The sequence below is a fragment of the Molothrus aeneus genome, chromosome 13, assembly GCF_037042795.1.
Source record: "Molothrus aeneus isolate 106 chromosome 13, BPBGC_Maene_1.0, whole genome shotgun sequence".
Lineage (NCBI taxonomy): Eukaryota > Metazoa > Chordata > Aves > Passeriformes > Icteridae > Molothrus > Molothrus aeneus.
This window is the reverse complement of record NC_089658.1, coordinates 7744395-7764928: the sequence shown is the minus strand read 5'-3', so window position 1 is coordinate 7764928 and position 20534 is coordinate 7744395. Positions and strand designations below refer to the sequence as shown.

Here is a 20534-nt window from a genome sequence, read left to right as displayed (position 1 = left end):
ACCTGCTGTGAAATGTCAGGCAGAGCAGAGCACTGAGCACACGGCCTCCTGCTCGGAGAGCTTCTCCTTGAATGTAAAGGGCAATGTCATATCAGCTTTTACAGTGCACCGCATTAAGGCAGGGATTGATTAGCAGCTTCCACTGCAGGCAAGAAGACAAAAAAGGAACAGTGAACATTCTTCCTCACCTTTCAGAATATGACAGCCTGTCTGCCTTCCCTGATGTCTGTACAGAATCACAGAATTGCCAGGGTTGGCCAGCATCTGTGGAGATCATCCAGTCTGACCCCTCTGTCAAGGCAGGGTCACCTGGAGCAGGTGACAACAGGAATGTGTCCAGGAGGGTTTGGAATGTCTCCAGAGAGGGAGGCTCCATGACCTGCCTGGGAGCTGTTCCAGTGCTCTGCTACCCTCAGTGGAAAGTTCTTCCTCATGCAGAGATTAAACTTCTTGTGTTTTATGGCCATTGCTTCTCATCCTGTCACTGGGCACCAACATAAAGAGTCTGGCATCCTTCTCTTGGCACCCTCCTTGAGATATTTATATGCATTAATGAGATCCCCCCTGAGTCTTTTCTTCTCCAGACTAAACAGGCCCAGCTCCTCTCCTAAATCTCTCCTCATAAGAGAGATGTTCCAGACCCCTCATCATCTTTGTGGCCTCCACTGGACCCTCTCCAGTAGCTCCTCTGTCCAGGGAGGAAATATGACTCCATAGTAAGGAAATCTTTGAAGAAGATTTACAATGCCTTTCTTAATTTATGCATCTTGCACTTAATAAGTGTACTTGGTCTCTTTTTTCTTCATTTTCCCATTTGCACAGCTTCATCACCCCCCAGATATGTTCCAGGTGCAGTTCATTATGTTTGTGAACTGTCCAAACATATTTTGATGAAAATTTTCAAGTAAATGCAGAGAAAAGATTGTTTGTTGTGAAAGATACAATATATTTTTTAAAGGAGCATTAGAGGGGGGGTTAGAGATAAATGTAATCGAAAAAGGAGGTAATGACAGAAGTTTTTCAGGTTTTGGTTTATTATATTCATCTTGACACAAAGAGCCCTTTCAGAAAGGTCAGTAGTATTTCACATTATAAAAATTAATGTAAATTATACATAATTATCAATTAGTTGTGTTCTACTGTCTATTTCAGTTAATACCCAGTGACTTCCATTGCCTTTAGCAAAGTACAAGAATCCTGGGATGAGATTCTAGTGGAATGTAATGTTTTCTTCTAAATCAGTGACAAACTTTGAGTTAAATTTTTGCTTCATTTGTGGCCTGTGTGCTGTTACATTCATACAATCAGAGGCTTCAGGTTTCTTTCAGCAGTATAGAGATTAAATCTAGAGCACTATAAGCATAAAAGAGGCTGTGGCATAGCAACTGCTCCTGTATTGTGGGGAATTTGCACTGGGATCAGGTGCATTGAACATTAACTTCTACCTGTATCCAAAACAGAGTTGCATCATTCGGTGTAACATTTCCACAGTGATTCAGAGGGAGGAATGCCAATGCATACCCCATCCATATCATTCCTTACTGGAGCTTTGCTTCCTCTAGCTCTACTCAGTTTTGTGTTCCTAATTACCCTTCCCAATTATATGACTGCAAGTTTGGAAATAGGAGGTTTTCTGAAACAGCAGTTCTGGAAGAAATAGATAGCAGCTGGCAGTCTCTAGAAAGATTGGTAGGTAATTATTGCAAAAAATATGAAATTGTGCCACAATGGTTGAGAATAACAGCTGAGTTTTGATGGGAAAATTTGCAGCTAATCCAAACACAAATCCCATATGCTTAGCCTCAACCATTTCTGTTTAATAAACTGTAGAGCAGTAGAATGTATGTCAGTCAAACAAGCTGGATGTGATGAAATTAATATGCTACACATAGATATTCTTTATAGTAGTTATTAATCTCTGAAACATTATTTATAAAAGCTGAAAACTGTACAAGTTCGGTTTTTTTAGAAAAATCTATTTATGTGTATGTAGTCAATTTGTTAAATTTTACAGACTAATTTCCTTGAAGTTCTTGTTCATAAAGATTTGAAATATACTTTAAAACCATATTATTAGAATCTTTCAAGCAGCTTAACTATATGTTTTTACAAAAATATTGGCTTGGAAACTGCTGTAGAAAAAAAATTGCTCTGAGTTTTTGTACACAAATAAGGAAAATCAGAGTTGAACAAAATATCAATTTGATTATCTGAATATTTAACATGTTCATCTTTTATGAAGGTTTTTAGATTACCCTTTTTTCCTTTTTTAGCAGCTAATAGATATCAAAAGTTACATGGAAACTCAGAGTGATGTTATTACCTCAAGGTTAAAAAGAAAAAAGGATTCTGTAGTGAACAATATTCTATTCCAGTTTGTTAAAAGATATTGTCCTTAGTGTCATGTAGATATTTCTGCTTAGTGACTCATCATTATGACTTTTATTTGTAGTTTTAAGAAAATTTTCTCAGCTTTCTTCAGCAATTGCTGAAAAAATGAACAAAAACTCAAGCATGATTCCACAGTACTGTTGTTTGGTCAGGGCCTGTGAGGAAAGTAGTCCTTCCTATTATGTTTCTTTATAATTTTTTCTCTAAAAGAACTGCTGTCTGCAATTAAATTATGTGCCAGATACAGCATCCCCAGGGCTGTGCTGATTGCATTACACACCAAGTTTTTTTTCCATATATTAATGCATTCCCTGTAATAGCTTTTAAAAACAATCTCTCTTCATTCTTGAGTATACAAATAACATTGGAGCAGATTTTATCTCTTTTCCTTCAGTGCTGTTGCTTATTGGAGGTCTCCTTAAGGGGGTTCCCATCTCTGTGGTTTGTAGCAGTGAGATGGAACAATTCCATTCAGTTTTCAGTGTGGTTGCAGTTACAGTGCCTGCTGTGGAAGCACATGTGCATTACAGCATCACCCCTGAGGAGATATCCTCCCCCCACCCCAAGTGGCATCAACAATGTAAAAAATTACACTTGCTGGATCTGCAGTTCCCAAAAGTAGCTGAAGTGCCCCATACACACAACTAAATTTACAGGTGTTACAGTTTACAAGACTCTTACCAGTATTTTTTCATTGATGCATGACACAGTGATATGCAATATGCCATCATGGGAACTGAACATGACCTCTTTATGAAACTTATTTGATGAGTAGGTGCTTATAAAAATATGCTGCACTACAAGGAAAATGGCAGAAAAGGAGCAGCACGAAATAAAAGACATTATCAGCATTAGGTTTGCTATACTGGAGATTTCCTTACCTAGAATCAGTTATGAGAATGGTCAGGTATTTCTGCCATCATTTCTCCAGAGAGCACATTTGCACACAACTGGCAGGTTTAGTTCCAGACTGACTCTGTAGGATAATAATTTTGCAAAGCAAGGCTGGAGTTTTTCAAAAAAAGTTATATTGTGCAGCTACTACATCTGTCTTCCAGAAAGCCCAAAATGGGTATCTCTGTATAGGGAAACATGGCACTAGCTTTCCCTCCAGGAAAATCAACACAGATTTCCAAAATGTATCCAACTATCCCGTGCTCACGTTTACATTAGCTTGTGCAAGATGTTCAGAAATTAAGGAAGCAATCTATTGGTCCTAATCTAAATTCAGAACACCTACAGTGATGTTGCTGCACTTTGCAACCAAAATCCATGGTTGCCATGGATAAACCCATCTATTACCCAGTTAAAACTGTCACTGCTGACTCATCCGGGCACCTGTTTACTCCATTCTTTGGTTTATATGAACTGAAGAGGTAAAATGCATGGATCCTATTGACCTCATATGTTCTGTGAAGTGTTTGCTGATTATGGAAAATAGATTTGTAGAAAATTTTCAAAACTTGACAGAAGGCTCACATAGTATGTATTTGTATGTAGTCTTTGAGATAAGAAATGTTGACTTAGAAATACTATAAAATAGGTCAGACATTGTTGAAAGAGAACAGCTGATGTTCTCATACATTAATGTCAGGGATTCTGGATGCATTTTTCACTTATATATAACTAGAAATAATATCCTTGGAGACTTCAAATATTCTCTACAAGGCATAAAAGCCTGCAGAAAAAAAGTTCAGTTATTCCTGAATTACTTTTGTGCTCATTTTTAATGCATTATAAATCTTAACCTTAAAAAGAAAATACTAGTGAATGGTATGTGTAAGTTGCACCCTCCTGAGCAAGTTTGCCAATTAGTGGCAGTAGCTCATTTCTAAAATTGAAATAAGCATTTCTTTGGTTTGTGATACTGTAGCAAACATTTTCAAGTTACATTGTACAATCTAACAATCCATTTATTAAAAGATTAAATGAAAAAAAAAGTGCTATTCATTTCAGAAATTCCATTCTTTTGGGATGCAGTCTAGGACATTTTTAACAATGACTTCAGCAACAGATATGCAGTGAATTTCATACAAAAAACATAATTTTTGTCAGTGAAAGGCTGGTCTACCTCGTAAGAATACCTTTTATAGAGCAAATGTCATCTAGCTTCCTGTACTAGTTTGTGAAAAACCTGCTACCTTAAAAAAAAAAGATTCCTCAGAACCAGGACAGAAGGCAACATCTTTCTCTCTGTGGTTCTGTTTAATGCTAGTAACAATGATACTGTGCTGGGGAGAGTTTGTAGTACTCTCAAGTAGCATGAAAATGAATAAATGCAATATTTAGACAGAAACTGATTTAGTGATTTTTCTTGAGTGTGATGGAAAGGCAGTGAAGGTGAAAATGCTACTGCAATGCTAAAAAGGCAATAAAAGCCCACAGGGGCACTTCATAAGCCGATTTGCACAAAACTTAGTAACTCACTGCATAATAAAATACATTTGAAACACTTGTTGGATGGCATGGTGTGCTACTGGAGTGCTGATTTGGCATAATAATAAAACTAAACATTTCCTTCTAATGTAACTGGCTAGATCTGAAAACACACAATGTGTCATTCACAGTGCATTTTCACTGACAGACAATCCAATGCTACATTCAAGTGTATGACAGAGGATGGAATGCTCCTGCTGTTACAGAAAATTAAGTTCCCATCCAAATATATGATTTGTATAATGCTGTGTTGCAAAGCAAGCAGAAGTAAGGAGCAAAAAGGAGGTTTGAAACTGATATATCTTTAATACCTAATATTTACACAAGAACATCATTCCTGCTGAGCCACCTGTACTAGGTCATTTTTTAAGGGAGCTGGGAAAAGAAATTACTCTTTTGCTTAGGGAAGGAAGAATGTGCAAGTGACATGACATCTCAAACAGACTAGATCTGTGGAGATTTTAGGAAGCTGTGAGCAGTAAAGTTATGATTATTCTGCCCAAAACTTGTGGATGCCTGGTTTCATGCTGAGGGAGAAGGAAATGAAAGATTTGAGCAAGGATAAAGAGAGAAGGAATGGAGCTGTCCAGGTATGCAGTGGCTGGGTGAAGAATGCAGAGCATAGTGTACAAGCTAAAACAAGATCAAAATCCTGGAAGAAAGATTGACATTTGTTCCAAACAAATTAAATCAGACTTTAAAAATGCTGAAAGTGGTTACAGGTGGCTGCATGATTTCTGCCACCCACCTCCATCTGCATATTCAGTATGTGGAAAACACGAGGACACTGAGAAGGTGAAGTCCATTTGAAAAATTTCAAAAACACTTTATTAAACCATCTTTTCAACTTGTGCCATAAATCAGATGGCTGTAGAGCTGTGGAGTTTTCTCCTCTTTTTTTTTCCTTAACTCTGATAAATGTAGCTTTCACAGATTCCTGTAGGACTGGAATTTATAGCTGTTAACTTTCTCTGGCTACTGCACAGCTATGGTTGTCTTCTCTAGCTTGACACACAAAAGCTTCCTAACCATTTTGTAACATCCAAAGAAGGATCTAAAGAAGGGGAAGTCAGCAAATTTTTGGGGTTTTTTCTCACTGCAGTGAAGAGAGGGGAGAAGCCTCATTTGTGGACTGGTCTTTACTTTGTTTTGTTTTTCCTAAGGGTACTCAGATCCTGAAAATTGAAATGCTGGGTATTACTACATCGAGAAAAACCAAACCAATTATGCTTTAAAATGCAAGTCCTGTATTATTATGTCACCAGTGCACTGAGGCTCAAGAATGTTATTTACTGTTAGAACGCTATTAAGTGCTTTTATTTGCACTCCTTCTATTACAGAACATGAAAAGCAGCGATTATGCAAAAGCACGGATTATATGAATTTGCACTTCAAAGTGAAATGGTTTTATAATGAATACGTGCGTGAGCTCTCTGCTTTCAAGGATGCAGTGCCTGAATACTCTCTGTAAGTGCTGTTTTGGGGAGGCTTCCATGAGGCTGGGCTTCATGCAAGGTTTATTTTGGTCAAATATTTATGCTCAGGTTTGTGCAAGATCTCAAGGTGTGTAGTACCAACTACTTTTTGCACTTCCTTCTCTTTAATTCTTTGTTCTATCAAGTGAAAGAGTCCAGCTGTTAAATGTGCAATTAGCTATTTCATGAGTTTCTACAGTTGTTGTAACTTCAGGTCTTCAGAGATGACAAAATAACAAAATGCTTTGGTCAGAAAATGTCTGAGGAAAGTGATTTTGCATTTGTTTCATAACCAAATTTGGATAAAGCTGTAATGCTAACAGAATACACTACTGAAATAATTCTTACTGGATCAGGTCATACTCAGCTACTGGTTTTGTTTTCACCTGTCCCCCTGCAAAAAATATATTCAGTCCTGTCCTTGTATAGGAGCTGTCCCTAATCTTCTGTAAGTCTGCTGGTTTGCTGAAATGGTTTGAGGCCTGTTATTTTATTTTTTTTTAAGTAAATGAAAGAAAAATAAAACAGCTGATTTTTACTAAAACAAAGTTATATACAAGTTATTTTATATAAAAATAAAAAAAAAATGTTCCAAAGAGCCAATATAGAATAAAGGTGCATACCTACCATGCTTCACTGGCAGAATATTGGCTACTGCTAATTTTATATTACCAGGGTACACCAGTGAGACTATTGTGAAACTGAAGCCTGAAAAGCCTTTTGGTAGCTGCAGCATTTTGGTGACAAAAATTTTTCCAGAGTTGTTGAAGTCTTTAGCAATTACAACATACCTAAAAACACAAGGTGCCAAACTGCTGGGTATGATAACATTTCTCCTCTTTATGAAATCTACCTACTTTACTTTACAAAATTGCTTTTAATTTTCAGGTGGTTTGAACCATTTGTCATACAGTGGCTGGATGAAAATGAGGATGTCTCAATGGAATTTCTCCATGGAGCACTAGAGAGAGACAAAAAAGATGGGGTGAGCCCTTACTTTTTTTTAAAAAAAGAATAAATAAAGTATCAATACATATATTATTATGAAACCAGAAGTACATTTGGTCCCACAACATTCTTCTTAGACTTCAAGAGATAACAACTTTTGGAAGATACATTATAGAGAAATTCCTGTTCTAATTCCCTCTAATTCCCTCTGCCTAAATCCCCACAGAATTCATTCTATGGTATCATTTCATTAACCTATGATGTGATAATGATGTCATGAAAGAAAGTTCTGGTTTTATTTTTAAAAGATTCAAAAGTATCAGAAAAGTGAAGAACATATTTCTTAGTATTACCAGGGAGACTTTTTTTCCTTTATTACTTTTTATGACTCTAGGATGAATTTTAAGTATAAGAATCAATCAATGCGGTTTTGATCTCTGAACAAATATTAACATTTGAATGTTCCTCTCTAGTTTCAGCAAACATCAGATCATGCCCTTTTCTCCTGTTCTGTGGTTGATGTCTTCACACAGCTCAATCAAAGCTTTGAGATTATTAGGAAATTGGAGTGTCCTAATCCAGAAGCACTATCTCATTTAATGAGAAGATTTGCAAAGGTAAATTAAAGTCAATGCATCTCAACTAAGCTTCAGAGAGAATGACACTGTGTTGCCATGTTCTTAAAAGCTAAGTGATTCCAATGCATTTTAGAATCAGTGTTTTCTACCTGACTGGGATCCTAAGACATGCTGTCTGTGGCTTAAGGCTGGGTTTTGTCTACTTTGTCAAAATGGTTTACCAGTTTGAGTTAAATCCTCTCTGAGATTTCACATTTATGTAATTTATACACATATGTATGCATCAATTGTTACCTTGCTAAGAACTAATTGCAGTTCCATCCAGTGAAATGCAATTAGCTAATTAGGCAGTGCAAGTGAAGGAAAAAGTCAAGCTATGGCAATAAAGTATTTTTGTTTGAAGTCTTGAGGTGGTAGTTATTCACCTGCTGCTTGATAAACTCAACTCTGCCAGCTTTCTGTTTGGATAGTTACATTTCCTCACAAGCTCTGAATTTCCATTATAGTCCTGCTGGCTTTAGAAAAGTTCACATTTACATTTAATTCTGTTCTTTCATAGCAGCAATTCTCCATTTGCAGGGTTCTTATTTACATGATTATTGTAAGGTAACTCATACTGCCAGGCTCTGAACAGTGCTCCTTTTGTCTTATATTTCCATTATATTTCTAGTCTATGTATTGTCACCCTGGAGGATTTTTTGAGCTTGCTACTCTTCCATTAATTATGTAGTACATTGCAAGGAGTGGAGTTCTCAGTGCTTCTCAAAAACAGTACTGCTAAAATTAAACTCTCTGCTATTGAAGATTGCTTTACAATTAGATCTACCCACTATCTGCTGTGCAGGGATTTGAAAATGTACTCACAGGATTGTTTCTATTATAGCAAAAAAATATAATACACTATGTGTGCAAGCACCTGTAAAACCTATCATTTATACAAACCTTTTCTTTTATTATTTTCGGTTTACATTATGAAATTCACCATTTAAAAGAGTCTTCTCCTCTTCTAGACTATCAACAAAGTACTTGTTCAGTATGCTGCAATTATTTCAAGTTACTTCAGCTCCTATTGTGATAAAGAAAATGTGGTGAGTAAGAAGCTGTGGCTTTTTTCTGCCTCAGAAATTGCCTTTAAATGACTTACTGTACTTTTTGAAAATGAAATCACTTCTTTATATGAAAAAAACATGAATGGAGGGAGGTCAGCATGTTTTCCTAGCTGCTTACAGTGATGTGTAAAAAGCTGCAATAAGTGAGATTAGTTAAGAATCCTAGTTAATAATTTCAATATTAAAGTTATAAAATAATTACTAGATGGCTACAAACGTGCAGTGGGTAACAGCCTAACACTATGGTGAACATGGTGAATGTATCTTCATCTTGTTTCTCAGACAGAAGAAAAGGTCTTTGTTTAGGATTTTCACTTGGCATTGCCTCTCTGTGTCAGTTTGTGCACTGGAGAGTTTCTAAGCTCCCTGTTCCCTGTGTGCAGAGGTTTCTGCTGCTGCTCTCTATGCTTTACCCCTGCAGAAGGGAGGAGAAAATTGTGCTGGTTTGATGCCTCACTGCTTACAAGGGAGTCCCTAATGAAGAACCAGATTGCCATGGACTCAGAAATAAATGAGAAATGGACACTAAAGATGTAGTTGAGCAAATGGAAACATTTTCAATACTTTAACAAGACCAAGGAAAGGTATTCTTGGGAACTGGCTTTTCAATATTATTGATATTCAATCAAAGCTAGTTCTCCCATGGCAGGCAGCTTTTAGCAGCATGTCTGCTGTATTTGGTAGTGTTTTGTTCAGCTGTACCAATTTGCAGTTGGGTCAATAACTGCAGCCCCATCCTCACACTGTTCACCTCCAATGGTCCAGCCCTCAGCCCACCACAGATCTCCTTGTCCTTGTGTCACATCCTGGGCATGACATCTGCCAGTGTTCTGTATAGTTAGGGCCAGTGTCATGGTCTACAGGTCACCAACATACACACAACAATAGCATTTAGAAAGACATTTATTGCAGCTAAATATCAAATATTGGGAGTTGCTATGAATTTAATGTTAATATTAAATAAGGCTCACTACTTTCTTGAAGAAATTAGTTCTAATAAAGCATTGAATCGTCAAGTCTAACTGTTTGTGTAGTCTTTTGGCCTATCCAATGGGAGATTTTAATTGTTGGAGTGAATAATTTCTGAAGTCATTCTCAAATACCTATCTTTATTAAGGCTTTAGATGAAATTAATCTCATTATGAATTAAAGAGTGGCTTGGGTTGGAAGGGAGCTTAAAGATCATCTCCTTCCACCCCTCTGCTGTGAGTAGAGACACCTTCCACTAGACCAGGTATAAAGTATTGTATCTAATGCCTTTGATGGACATAACTTTTTTTTAACAGAATTTGCCTTACATACTTTTATCTTAATAAAAGTCTATTTGATCTGGTAATTTCTGGTGCATTAAAGTTAATAGAAGAGATTTAAATGAATTCTTTTTATTATTCAAATTAGAATTTGGCATTCTTTTTCAAGTTAATACTTTTAGTAATCTTACTAAACACTATAAAATGTGCATATAAACTGTTCAAATAAAAGCATATAAAGATGCTTTTCATAAAGGTATTTATCTAATGTAAAAACAGGCTCTTATCTTCCACCTCCTGTCAGCATTTACAAACAAATGTGGGTTCTGGTATTGAACCTGCCACCCTCTTTTACCTGTTGCTGCATCTGTTTGATTCCTGTAAACTGCTGCACAGACTATTCTGAAGGGCAGGAGATAATGAAATACAATGAGAATGTTTTTAAGTAATGTCCTTTACCTGACAACAATAGCAAAATTTTCACTGAGCCAAGGTAGGCTTAGGCTCTGAAAGGGCCACCTGAGCCAGCCTCAAAGCGAACTTTGAAACTGCTTTTGTGTGAAGTGTTTCTCTCATAGCTTCAGTGTATTGCCAAAAGCATTTGCATTTGTTTGGAACAAAAGGAACAAGATGTTATATTCAGCTACTTATACCCCCATCCCAAATCATAATTCTCATAATTATTGATTTGTGATATTGCAGATAATTTCTAAAATAATTCATTTGTTAGAAGTCAGGAGATAGTACAGGAAAGGAGGATACAATCTTAGTGATTGTAAATTAATAGAAGGTAGACAAATAGAAGTGGGGTTTGTGGATTTTTCAAGAGATGAGCAAAGAGGTGACATTTCAGCTACACAAAGCCAGCTGCATTCTGTAGGAGGAGGAGCAGCACGCTTCACTGGGAAGGAATAATCTTAGTAAGAAGTTAGACCAAATCTCTTTTTTCTTCTTCTTCAGTTGAGAAGGACTCTGACACCAAATTCCTATGAGAGTAATGTATTAATAATTAAATCATGTTATTGAGCCCATCATGCTTCAGCTCTACATTGGAACATGCTATTAACTAGAAAGGTACAAATGAGTATCAATCACTGTAACCATTCCATCACCACCTTGTTGTCTGAAAAAAGTATACATGTCTTATTGAAATGCATTTCCTCAGTGTCTAAATTAATCCAGTCACACACTAGAACACACTGGCCTTGGCCAGCCACAGTTCTTTTGGTAAATATTGTCTGATTGCTTCTTCTGCACCATAACAAACCGGCATATAGAGTCATCCAAGTACACAAGAGTCTAGTAATAGATTCTTCCATGATTTTTTGTAACTAGCTCCTTATTTTTATTAATGTTTTACTTTTAACATTATATGAATACAGTAATTGCTGTCTTTTGCACAGTGGCTCTTTTGCACAATGTTCTGCCTTCAAAAATTTAGCTTAAACAGCAACATTTCTAGACTAAAATAATATGATTACAGAGTTCTATTGCCTAATTTATTCACCAGCTTTTCAAGTAATGCAAAAATGCATACTTCTAAAATATCATTCTGTTATTAACAGAACTGCCTCTTGATTTATTCAAGTACTTCAGCATCAGCCATTAGCTGGGTTACAGTGTTGTCACAGCTTTCTGCAGAGACTGGGTCTAGCAAGCAGTGTGGCAATCCTTTCCTGAAGCCTGTTGTCACTGCCAAAGCTCTTTGAGCATTGTTGTCTCTGCTCTCCACAGGATGATGATGTGCTATTGCATTAATCCACCAGATGTAACTGTATTAGGTATGACTAGAAATTACTTGGGATAGCTCAGGATGTGAAAGTCTGGGATTTGGAATCTGTGCAGCTGACTGGGAGATGGAATCCAGTTCCCTGTGGGGCAGCAGTGCCCTTAGTGGGCAGTCACAAGCTGAGCAGGCAAAGAGAAGGGTCAGTTAAAGGGGAAGGAGAGGCAGCAGTGGACAGAAGTTCCTCTAAAAAACCCAGCTTATCAGTGAAGATGGGCTTAAAATCTTTTCCAACCTTAATGTTTCTTTAATTCCATGAATGCAGGGCTGCTGAAGAATTGGTTGTGCACGGTCTCACAATTGATCTCTCTCTGTAGGCCTGCATCTTGATGAACAACATTCAGCAATTAAGAGTCCAGCTTGAGAAAATGTTTGAGTCCATGGGAGGGAAGGAGGTGAGTCATATCTGTTTCCTGGTTCTTTCAAAGTTCCTTAGAGATCATTAGCACCATGTTTGCAACCTAGTCAAAGTTTTCACTTCTACTTGCAAAGAAAATCAAAATGCTTTAAAAAAGTCTACAAGACCTATTTACTGTCCTGACAATACTGGAATGACATAACTATTCCACAGACACATGCTAATGATCTGTAATGTTTTATCAGCACTGGGTGTTTTGTGTTGCAATCTGTAGTGCCAGCTTTATTTCAATGTTTGTATTGGACTATACTTTGCTTTTTATGTATTGGTATGTTTTGTCTGTAATGTGTCATTGTCTTTGTCTAATGCCTTTGACTTGCAATCCACTGAGCAGAAGAAAGAAGGAGAGAGATTCTCTTATGAGGTTTGTTATAGTAAGCATCTTTTATTATTCCTGACCATATTTTCTACGGCTAAAAACAGCCACATTTTCTACTTATTTCCATTGATGCATCTGTGTAATTCCCTATGATCTAAAATCAAAAAGAGCTATGCCTGGGCATTCAGTTGACACTAAACTGAAAAGTTTTACTATGCAGATAGTGCAATACCCTTTCAGAGTTTTAAAAAATCTATAAAACATTATAAGTGCACTTTTCAATATCTGAGGGCCTGCTTGTATTCAAGATACCATTTCACCAAGATCTGTTACTCAACAGTTCAAAACATCCTCAGCTTTACCCCCTTTTTCATTTCAGAAGATTTAAAAGAGCCTGAAGTCCTTTCCAACAGCAAAAGAACATAAACAGTGCTTCAGTACCTTCCAGACTGTAGTTTTTCACTGTTCTGAAACATGATGAAGAAATTAACATACCTTCATAGCCATAGAAAAAATCCTGTCTACTTTTTGAGAAGCAGTGTTCAGAACATGAATATCCTAAAGTAGCTGGCTTTAAAAAGATAAGTTATGCATACATCATCCTTTTTCTTCCCGAGGCTGTAGCTGGATAGACTCCCAAAACTTTGATCTAATGTGGCCACACTATATGGAGAAAACTGGAAAACACAGCATTTCATATTTCCACATCCACAGTGGGACCCTGCAGAGGTGGGATGGGTCCCCTATGCCTCACAAGGAACTGAAGCCTCCAGATGCACCTACAGAGTCACTCCAGGGTGTGGAGGGTCTGCTGAGCCAGGAACAGCTCCTTGAAGCTGCTCCAGATAACAGGAAATAAACTCTGCAGCCTTGTCACTGCAAATTTCCTATCAAACTTTGAAAAGAGATATTCATCATCCAGAAGTGGCTGTTTTTGTGGTTCCTAGTATACCCTTTTCCTTCTCTGAATATTACAAGTAATCTTGTCCTCCATGCTTTTATGTTCTGTACAAAGTACTTTTGTATTAGGTCTCGGATCCAAACTTAATTTTTAATGTCATGATTCATGAAAACAGGTAAATGACTATAAATCGGGATAATGGCAAGGGCAGAGGAAAGCTGAGTCACATTTTATATCAATTTCTGTCAAATTATTTTCAACCAGAATATTTGCTTGAATCTCTAAAATGTCTCCTTTTCCCCAAGAAAATATTAGTTTTTCATTTGCTCCTAATGCCTTATATAATAATATTTTTAAAAATAGGAATTTTTCATAGCAATTTTCTTTCAAAACTTCTTATGACTTCTCATCCTTTTTGGTTTCCTTCTGATGTTAATGAGGATGAATTATTAAGGTTGTTACAGTATCAAAGCAGAATTCCCTATAAATATGGTGCGACATGCAACCCACAGAGACAATTTGGATATATTTTCTATAATCACTTCACTAGGTGTCTTAAGTGCATCTCTGATTCACAGTCTAAGAGAAAAGATCTTAAAAATACATTCAGACTTCTAAGGCAATTTCTTGAAGAAAGCACATTCATATTCAATTTTTTTTCACCCATATCAAGATGCCACTAAAATGTCCTCCAGTTTGAATACTCATTCCCCTCACTATTCCAAAGGCACAACTGCTAATGGCCAATTTGGCTTATTGAACTGGTACTTAAAGAAACAAAGCCAGCAATAAAATCTGTAAGCAGTTTCCTTGAAGGGAAAAAATAGTTTAATATTTCACTTGTGGAGGGCATAAAAGTCAGATGATTTTCAGCAAAATAATGAGACCTATTTCAGTAGAAGCAAAACTAATTCTAAGAAAAATTAAATGCTGTTAATCTCCTCAGTGTCACACTGTGAGCAGTATGTCTTTCAAACTGTGCAGTCAAAATAACCACAATCAAGCAGCAGTCCCTCTGTTCAGAGTAGGCTTATTGCACATAGCAGGCAGGGAGCTCTATAAATAGAGAAAAACCTGGTTTCTCAGATCCCCCACCATTAAAATAAAATAGTCTGAACAAGATGAGCTTCTTTATTAACTGTCCTCCTCTGCTGCAGCAAAGCAGGGAAGGTACTTACAAATCATATCAATGAGAACAGTCTGCCATAGAAAGAGTAGTAAAGTGCACCCAACCCACTGTTTGTTTGTTTGTTTTTTTGTAAATCAAGTCGAAAAACATGGGAACAGATCATCATCATAGAATTTTGGTTTAGCTCCTGTTTGTTTCATCCAAAAGGATTGCATATATTTGCACTAAATATTTTTTCATGTCTGACAAGTTGGAAGCTGATAAAAGAGAAAGAGAAGCCAATGCTTGTGTTGCTTTACACCAGATGACAGAACATGGCAGAAATGAGTTACAGTAATTAGGATCAAAAAAAAGGTGTAAAGCAAAAGGAGGTTGTTTATGTATGACAATATTATATTAACTGTAGATAAATCATATTCCCACTTCAGTAAATTCAGTTCTGACTTTACATATAAGGGTTAGGAATTCCTGTAGGAATCTATATGTGGCCTTAAAGACTTTGATGGGGTGGCAGAGGACCAGACTTGAGCAGCATTGTAGTGAAGTGCCCACCTTTACATCTTGTACAGAGGCCCAAGTGCTTTCCAGTGCATTCGGAGCAGCGGCAGCCAAACATCTCACATCTCACCACAGTCCCTGTGGTGTGAGTGGAGGAAGGGAGATGTCTGTCAGAGGCAGAAAGAACCCCTAAAGTGATGGAGCTCATAAATACCTTTGCTGTATCTTTGCCAGATATACAGAAAATATGTAAAAGTATTTTCTGAACAGAAGTAACCAGGTGGTCCCATTAGGAAATTGTAAGTAATTAGACCTGTGAAATTGCAGATAAATGGGATTCAGATTAGAGAGATTCCATTTAACTCATGCAAAAGTAATTTACATCTCTGTAGTTTCCTGCAGAAACACCACCAAATTTGCAGTTAACAAGATTATGTCCATACTAGCACACATTAAATTACAGCAGGAAATACCTCAATCTAACACATTGAAAGCAGCCAAATTCATCAGATTTTTAACTCTTTTCCAAGGCTTGTCTGTATAAAAAATTTCACAGTTTTAGACAGGCAGAATTTGGAAACTATGATGTTCAACTATTTCTTATTTTTTCAGCAAATGTGTTGTCAGTTTTTGTGTAGCATTCAGAAAAAGTCAAATTTCTAATTATCTCTTTGATAATGTATAATCAATAGATGTGCCAACAAAATAATGAGTATGTTCCCTTGTGGGTAAAACTTAATTCTGTTATTTAAGAACATGGTAAAATAACAGAAATATGAGCTTTGAAAAGCCAAGAATATTAAGAATTTATTAAAAAGAATTCTTTACACATTATTAATGAAATAAGCTTGCTCCTTTAAAAAAACCCATTTTGAAACCTGAGCAACCTACCCCAATGTATTTTAAAGTTACTCCACACATGCTGGGAACTGAAAATGGAATCCAGAATATAATTGTCCAAGGGATAAATGTGTTGTCTTTTCTCTTTTGTTGCTTAAATTGGATATAGTACACTAATGATACTCATAGCTGGGATTTATTGTTGGTTTGTTGTTTTTTCTTCCCAAAATAATCAGGCTCAAGTAGAGCCTTAACTTTTTATTTTCCTGAAACATGTTCAGGGAAGTTTGTTAGTTTTCATTCCTTCTTCCCCAAACTCTATGAGGCAAATGAGACTTGAAGAGAAAAAGAGAAGTCCCCAATACCATAAATACTTCATTTTCGTGTCTCTTTCTCCCTCTATGACATCATCTCAGATGCTGATCAGCATTGCCTCTCACTTCCATGCTTCCATCTTAGCTCTGCCATATCAGGAAAAAGAGGAGATCATGCTCTGGCACATTTGGATGATGCCTGAGGACAATCATTCACACATAGAAGGCACATGATTAAAAAAATGAAAAGTGCACATTTTAGTTCTGGTGAGACACCCAAATCACCATATTTTCCAGTACCTAGAGAGAAGCAGCAATTAAAACTCTTGCTGACATCTTGTCAGTGATGCCAGCATGGCCAGGTGTGGCACACCTGCCCGGGCAGCCCGCATACCTCTTTGTGTCACGCTCCTCCCCGTGCCACCTCATCCACGGGCATGAGCATGTGGGCACACAGGCCTGGGGGCCTGCCAGATGCCTCCAGCTGTGCACACACAAACTTGTTCATGCAATTTGTGAGCACAAAGCCTCTAAAATGTTTAACAGTTGCATGCACCCTTCTATAATGTGTGTAATGTCCACAATCTGGCATTAGCATTCAGTCCAATTTTGGCTGGACTAAGTTCAATTCCAGGTGAATTTAGCAGATACATTGTGTTTTCTGGTTATCACCAAAACCTCTGATAGAAAGTAACTACATCGACCTCTATAGGCCCAGTTACAAGGTGATTCTCTAGTTTGTGCATGACCTGCTAAGAAATTTTGAATCTTCTGCTTGCCTGGTATTTTGTTTTCCTTGACATGTATCATGTTCAGTGTGAATGCTTGTATGTTCAGTGTTTGTTCAATGTTTATATTCTAGTGGTCTTAAATTTGGGGTTTGTATGTATCCCTCCAAAGGAGACAGTATAATTCCCTAGTGAAATCCATTTCCTGGAAAAATCTTTGCCTTTGATAGCAAAATCTTAATTTGTTTACTAGTATAGACATTGCAGTAAAATTAGCTTGTTAATTCCTGCTCTTCATATGAAGGAAAGCAATCATTTAAGTGTATGAATTGTCAAAGTGTATCTGCCAGGGACACTACTAAGATATACAGAAGCTACAGAAGTTCTCTCAATGCAAAGTAATTCAAAACTAAATCAGTAAGTAGTCACAGTAAGTACTTACAGTAATAAGTAAAGTATGAGCTTCTCAAGATTAGAACAGAACTGCATGACACCAAGTATCTTCTAAAGGATGTGTGGTAATTCCCCCTTGCCACCTATTTCAGGCTCTTGTCAAAACCTGTAGTGAAAATCTCAGATTTTCTATTATTTCAACCCACACATAACCTCAAAGGAGATAAAGGATGGTCTAAGATTAAAACACCATAGATCATTGGATCTATTTCAGTTTGGTTTGCTGTAGAATTCTTTTGTAGTCTCAAGTAAATTATCCAGTGTGTTGCGACAACTTCCCCTTTTCTCTGAAGTGTGATTAAAAGAACTGACCTGCTGTGCCACAGTGCTCTGAAGCACCAGAGGAAAAATAAGCACCAAACACTACTCATGCAGTTGAAAGACAGAAAACAGAAACAGCCCTGATTATGTATTCTAAATGTGCAGTGTCCTTTGAAATTGTAAGAAGGTCTGTACCTGACCTTACTGCAGAACAGAGTCCACAAATTAAGGGATATCATTGGAAATCATTCCTTAACACTGTAATGTAGGCAGCTGAAAGACCTGGAACATCAGCTATTAATTCACATTCAGCTGTTGATCCCGATGATCATCTATCATATCCCAGAATGGGCTGTAATTATTTTTTCTGAGTGCTAAAGATCAGGAAGATAAAAAAATTATTCTTTTTTACTTCAAAAAGAATCCATAGCAAATAAACAAGTTTGTTGATCAATATCAATAGGGTACCTTTTTGATTAAATATCTATGCATGTATCCTTATCCCTGTAAATGTAAAAATATATTTCTCCCCTGCATTAACTTTTCCCCTATGTATAGAAAACCTGTATCAGAATGTGTTGCTCTGTGCTTGAATTTTGTTTGCCCTAATGGCTTTTAGAAACAGCAGTACTGAAATTTGGTAGAGTCCCTTCCCACATCCTCTGTCAGTAGAATTGGCATGGACATTCTTCAAGCCATCTTTTTCAGTGCTGACTGTTCTAATTTTACACTGCATTATGGAAACATATGAAATATGGAAACAACTTCAATGCAAATCACAAAACAAAATACCGACAGCAGTGAAATGTACAAAAGTAATAAAAATATGAAGGCATCTGCATTACTATTAACACAAGCACTGACTTTTCCTGCATCCTTCTCTTGGTGTGCCTCGTTGAATACCACTGGCCTCATAATGGTAGTTCTCTCCTTTGTGACTGCCAACACAGTTTCCACAATCCCACAGAAAGTCGATTTTTCAATGGCACAATTATGATTTCTAATATAAATATTCCATGCTGTAATCAAAAATTTTTTTTATTTTTTTAATGGTAATTGTATTTCAAAATTACTACTAAAGCAATTCAGTGTCACAACAGATGTTTCCACATTTGGTTTTCTATAGTGCAGTGTATCTTTGCACATAATTCCTAATTCATTGATTGTAATTGAAACCCCAGAAACCTAGTGTATAAATAAAATATAATGTTATTTATCTCTTTGCAGCTGGATCCTGAAGCTAGTGTTGTTCTCAAAGAACTTCAGGTGAAACTTAGCAATGTATTGGATGAACTCAGTGTAACGTATGCTGCAAGGTAACAAACCCATTTTACTGCAAACCTTAGAGGAATATTCCTGCTCAAAAATCTCCCTCGTTGATGAACTCTGGGTGGTTATTTGGATGTCCTGAGGCATGGCTTGCTTCTGCCCTGAGGGAGTGGTGTGAATTTGTGTGTGCATGTGTTTAGACTCTGAAACAAATAAAAGCAACCTCGCTGTAAAGACAAATGAACATCATCTGTGAGCATGAACATGTTACAGAGGTGAGGCTGATGGCTTTTGTTCTGCTTTTTGGGAAGCAAAGTCACCGGGGATTTTGCCTGTTGCTATGTTAAACTTTCCTCTCTGACCATGTTTATGTTACTTCCTGAGACTGACAGCTTTTTCCAAGTAGCCTGCTTCAACCAGGGATGTCTGCCTGTGTTTAGCCTGCTTCAAGTGGTCATTGTGAATGGCTTTCTTGGGTCATTTGCTTGCCTGTGGCTCTTCAAAAATAGTCTACTGAGCCTTACTCTCAAAACCTTTCATTAATCAGAGTGCACACTGCAGTCCTGAATGTGTATGGTGCTGTGCCAGCAGTGCTTGTGGTATAAGAAGTAGCAAGTTACTTTTGCTTCAAATTAGAAAGAAATCTAAGAGGGATTAGTGCTGTAGTGGTGCTCATTAAGCAAAGTCTGTAGTTGCTTATTTAATCCATTGATGGGCAGTCTGGGTGGACAGTCTGCTTTTTCCCATGTGCTTACTTTGCTGTATTGTCTTGCTGTACTTTTGCTCCTAGGCTCTGCTTCTCGGATCATTGACAGTGCATGAATATTATTTCTTCCCAGGGCTTCTTTCTGAATGAGCCAACTAGATTTCTGCAACAGCAAACCCAGAATAGCTCAGTGTAGGATATGCTCCAGATAGCTAGAACATTCCTCATGGGTCAGTTTACTGCTTGGGTCTGTGAGGTTAACAATGTTGGAAAGATGTCTAACGTCAAGAAAGGCAATGCATTATTTTGGCTTTTGTTGGAGGGACTGGTCCCAAGAATTTCCATGAGCAGTTTCTCTAGTTACGTCATGTTGATTTTATCTAGGGCTTTAAAGTGTGTAGGTAAGTGTACTTCCAAGTGCATTGGGAAAGTTTCTGATTTTTCCATTGATTTCATATGGAGGTTTTTGTTCTCTTTTTACAATTAGCTATGTCACTGAACAACCAATTGTTTCTTTTCTCTTGCAGTAAATTCTCTTTCTCTTTCCTCAAGTTAATCTTTGCCATTTATCTTTTCAGCTTAACAGGCCCCGTATATTTTTGGCCTCTGTTTTGCATTTCTGTTCATAAACTAATCCTAAACCATTTCAATCCATCACAAATCAACCCATAAACCAAATTACTGTGTGTGCAGAGACTCTTCCTGCCTCTGAGCTGGTGACTGAT

The 20534-nt window shown here is 37.1% G+C and overlaps 1 protein-coding gene across 1 annotated transcript in view; it reads left to right on the top strand.

Annotated features, from left to right (window-relative positions):
- UNC13C (unc-13 homolog C) overlaps positions 1 to 20534 on the top strand; it is a 121906-nt gene that overhangs the window by 81614 nt on the left and 19758 nt on the right. The window contains exons 19-24 of the mRNA XM_066558584.1: positions 6168 to 6294; positions 7191 to 7287; positions 7724 to 7867; positions 8839 to 8916; positions 12291 to 12368; positions 19062 to 19150. Coding sequence (XP_066414681.1) covers positions 6168 to 6294; positions 7191 to 7287; positions 7724 to 7867; positions 8839 to 8916; positions 12291 to 12368; positions 19062 to 19150 — 613 coding nt within the window. The remainder of the gene's footprint in view (positions 1 to 6167; positions 6295 to 7190; positions 7288 to 7723; positions 7868 to 8838; positions 8917 to 12290; positions 12369 to 19061; positions 19151 to 20534) is intronic.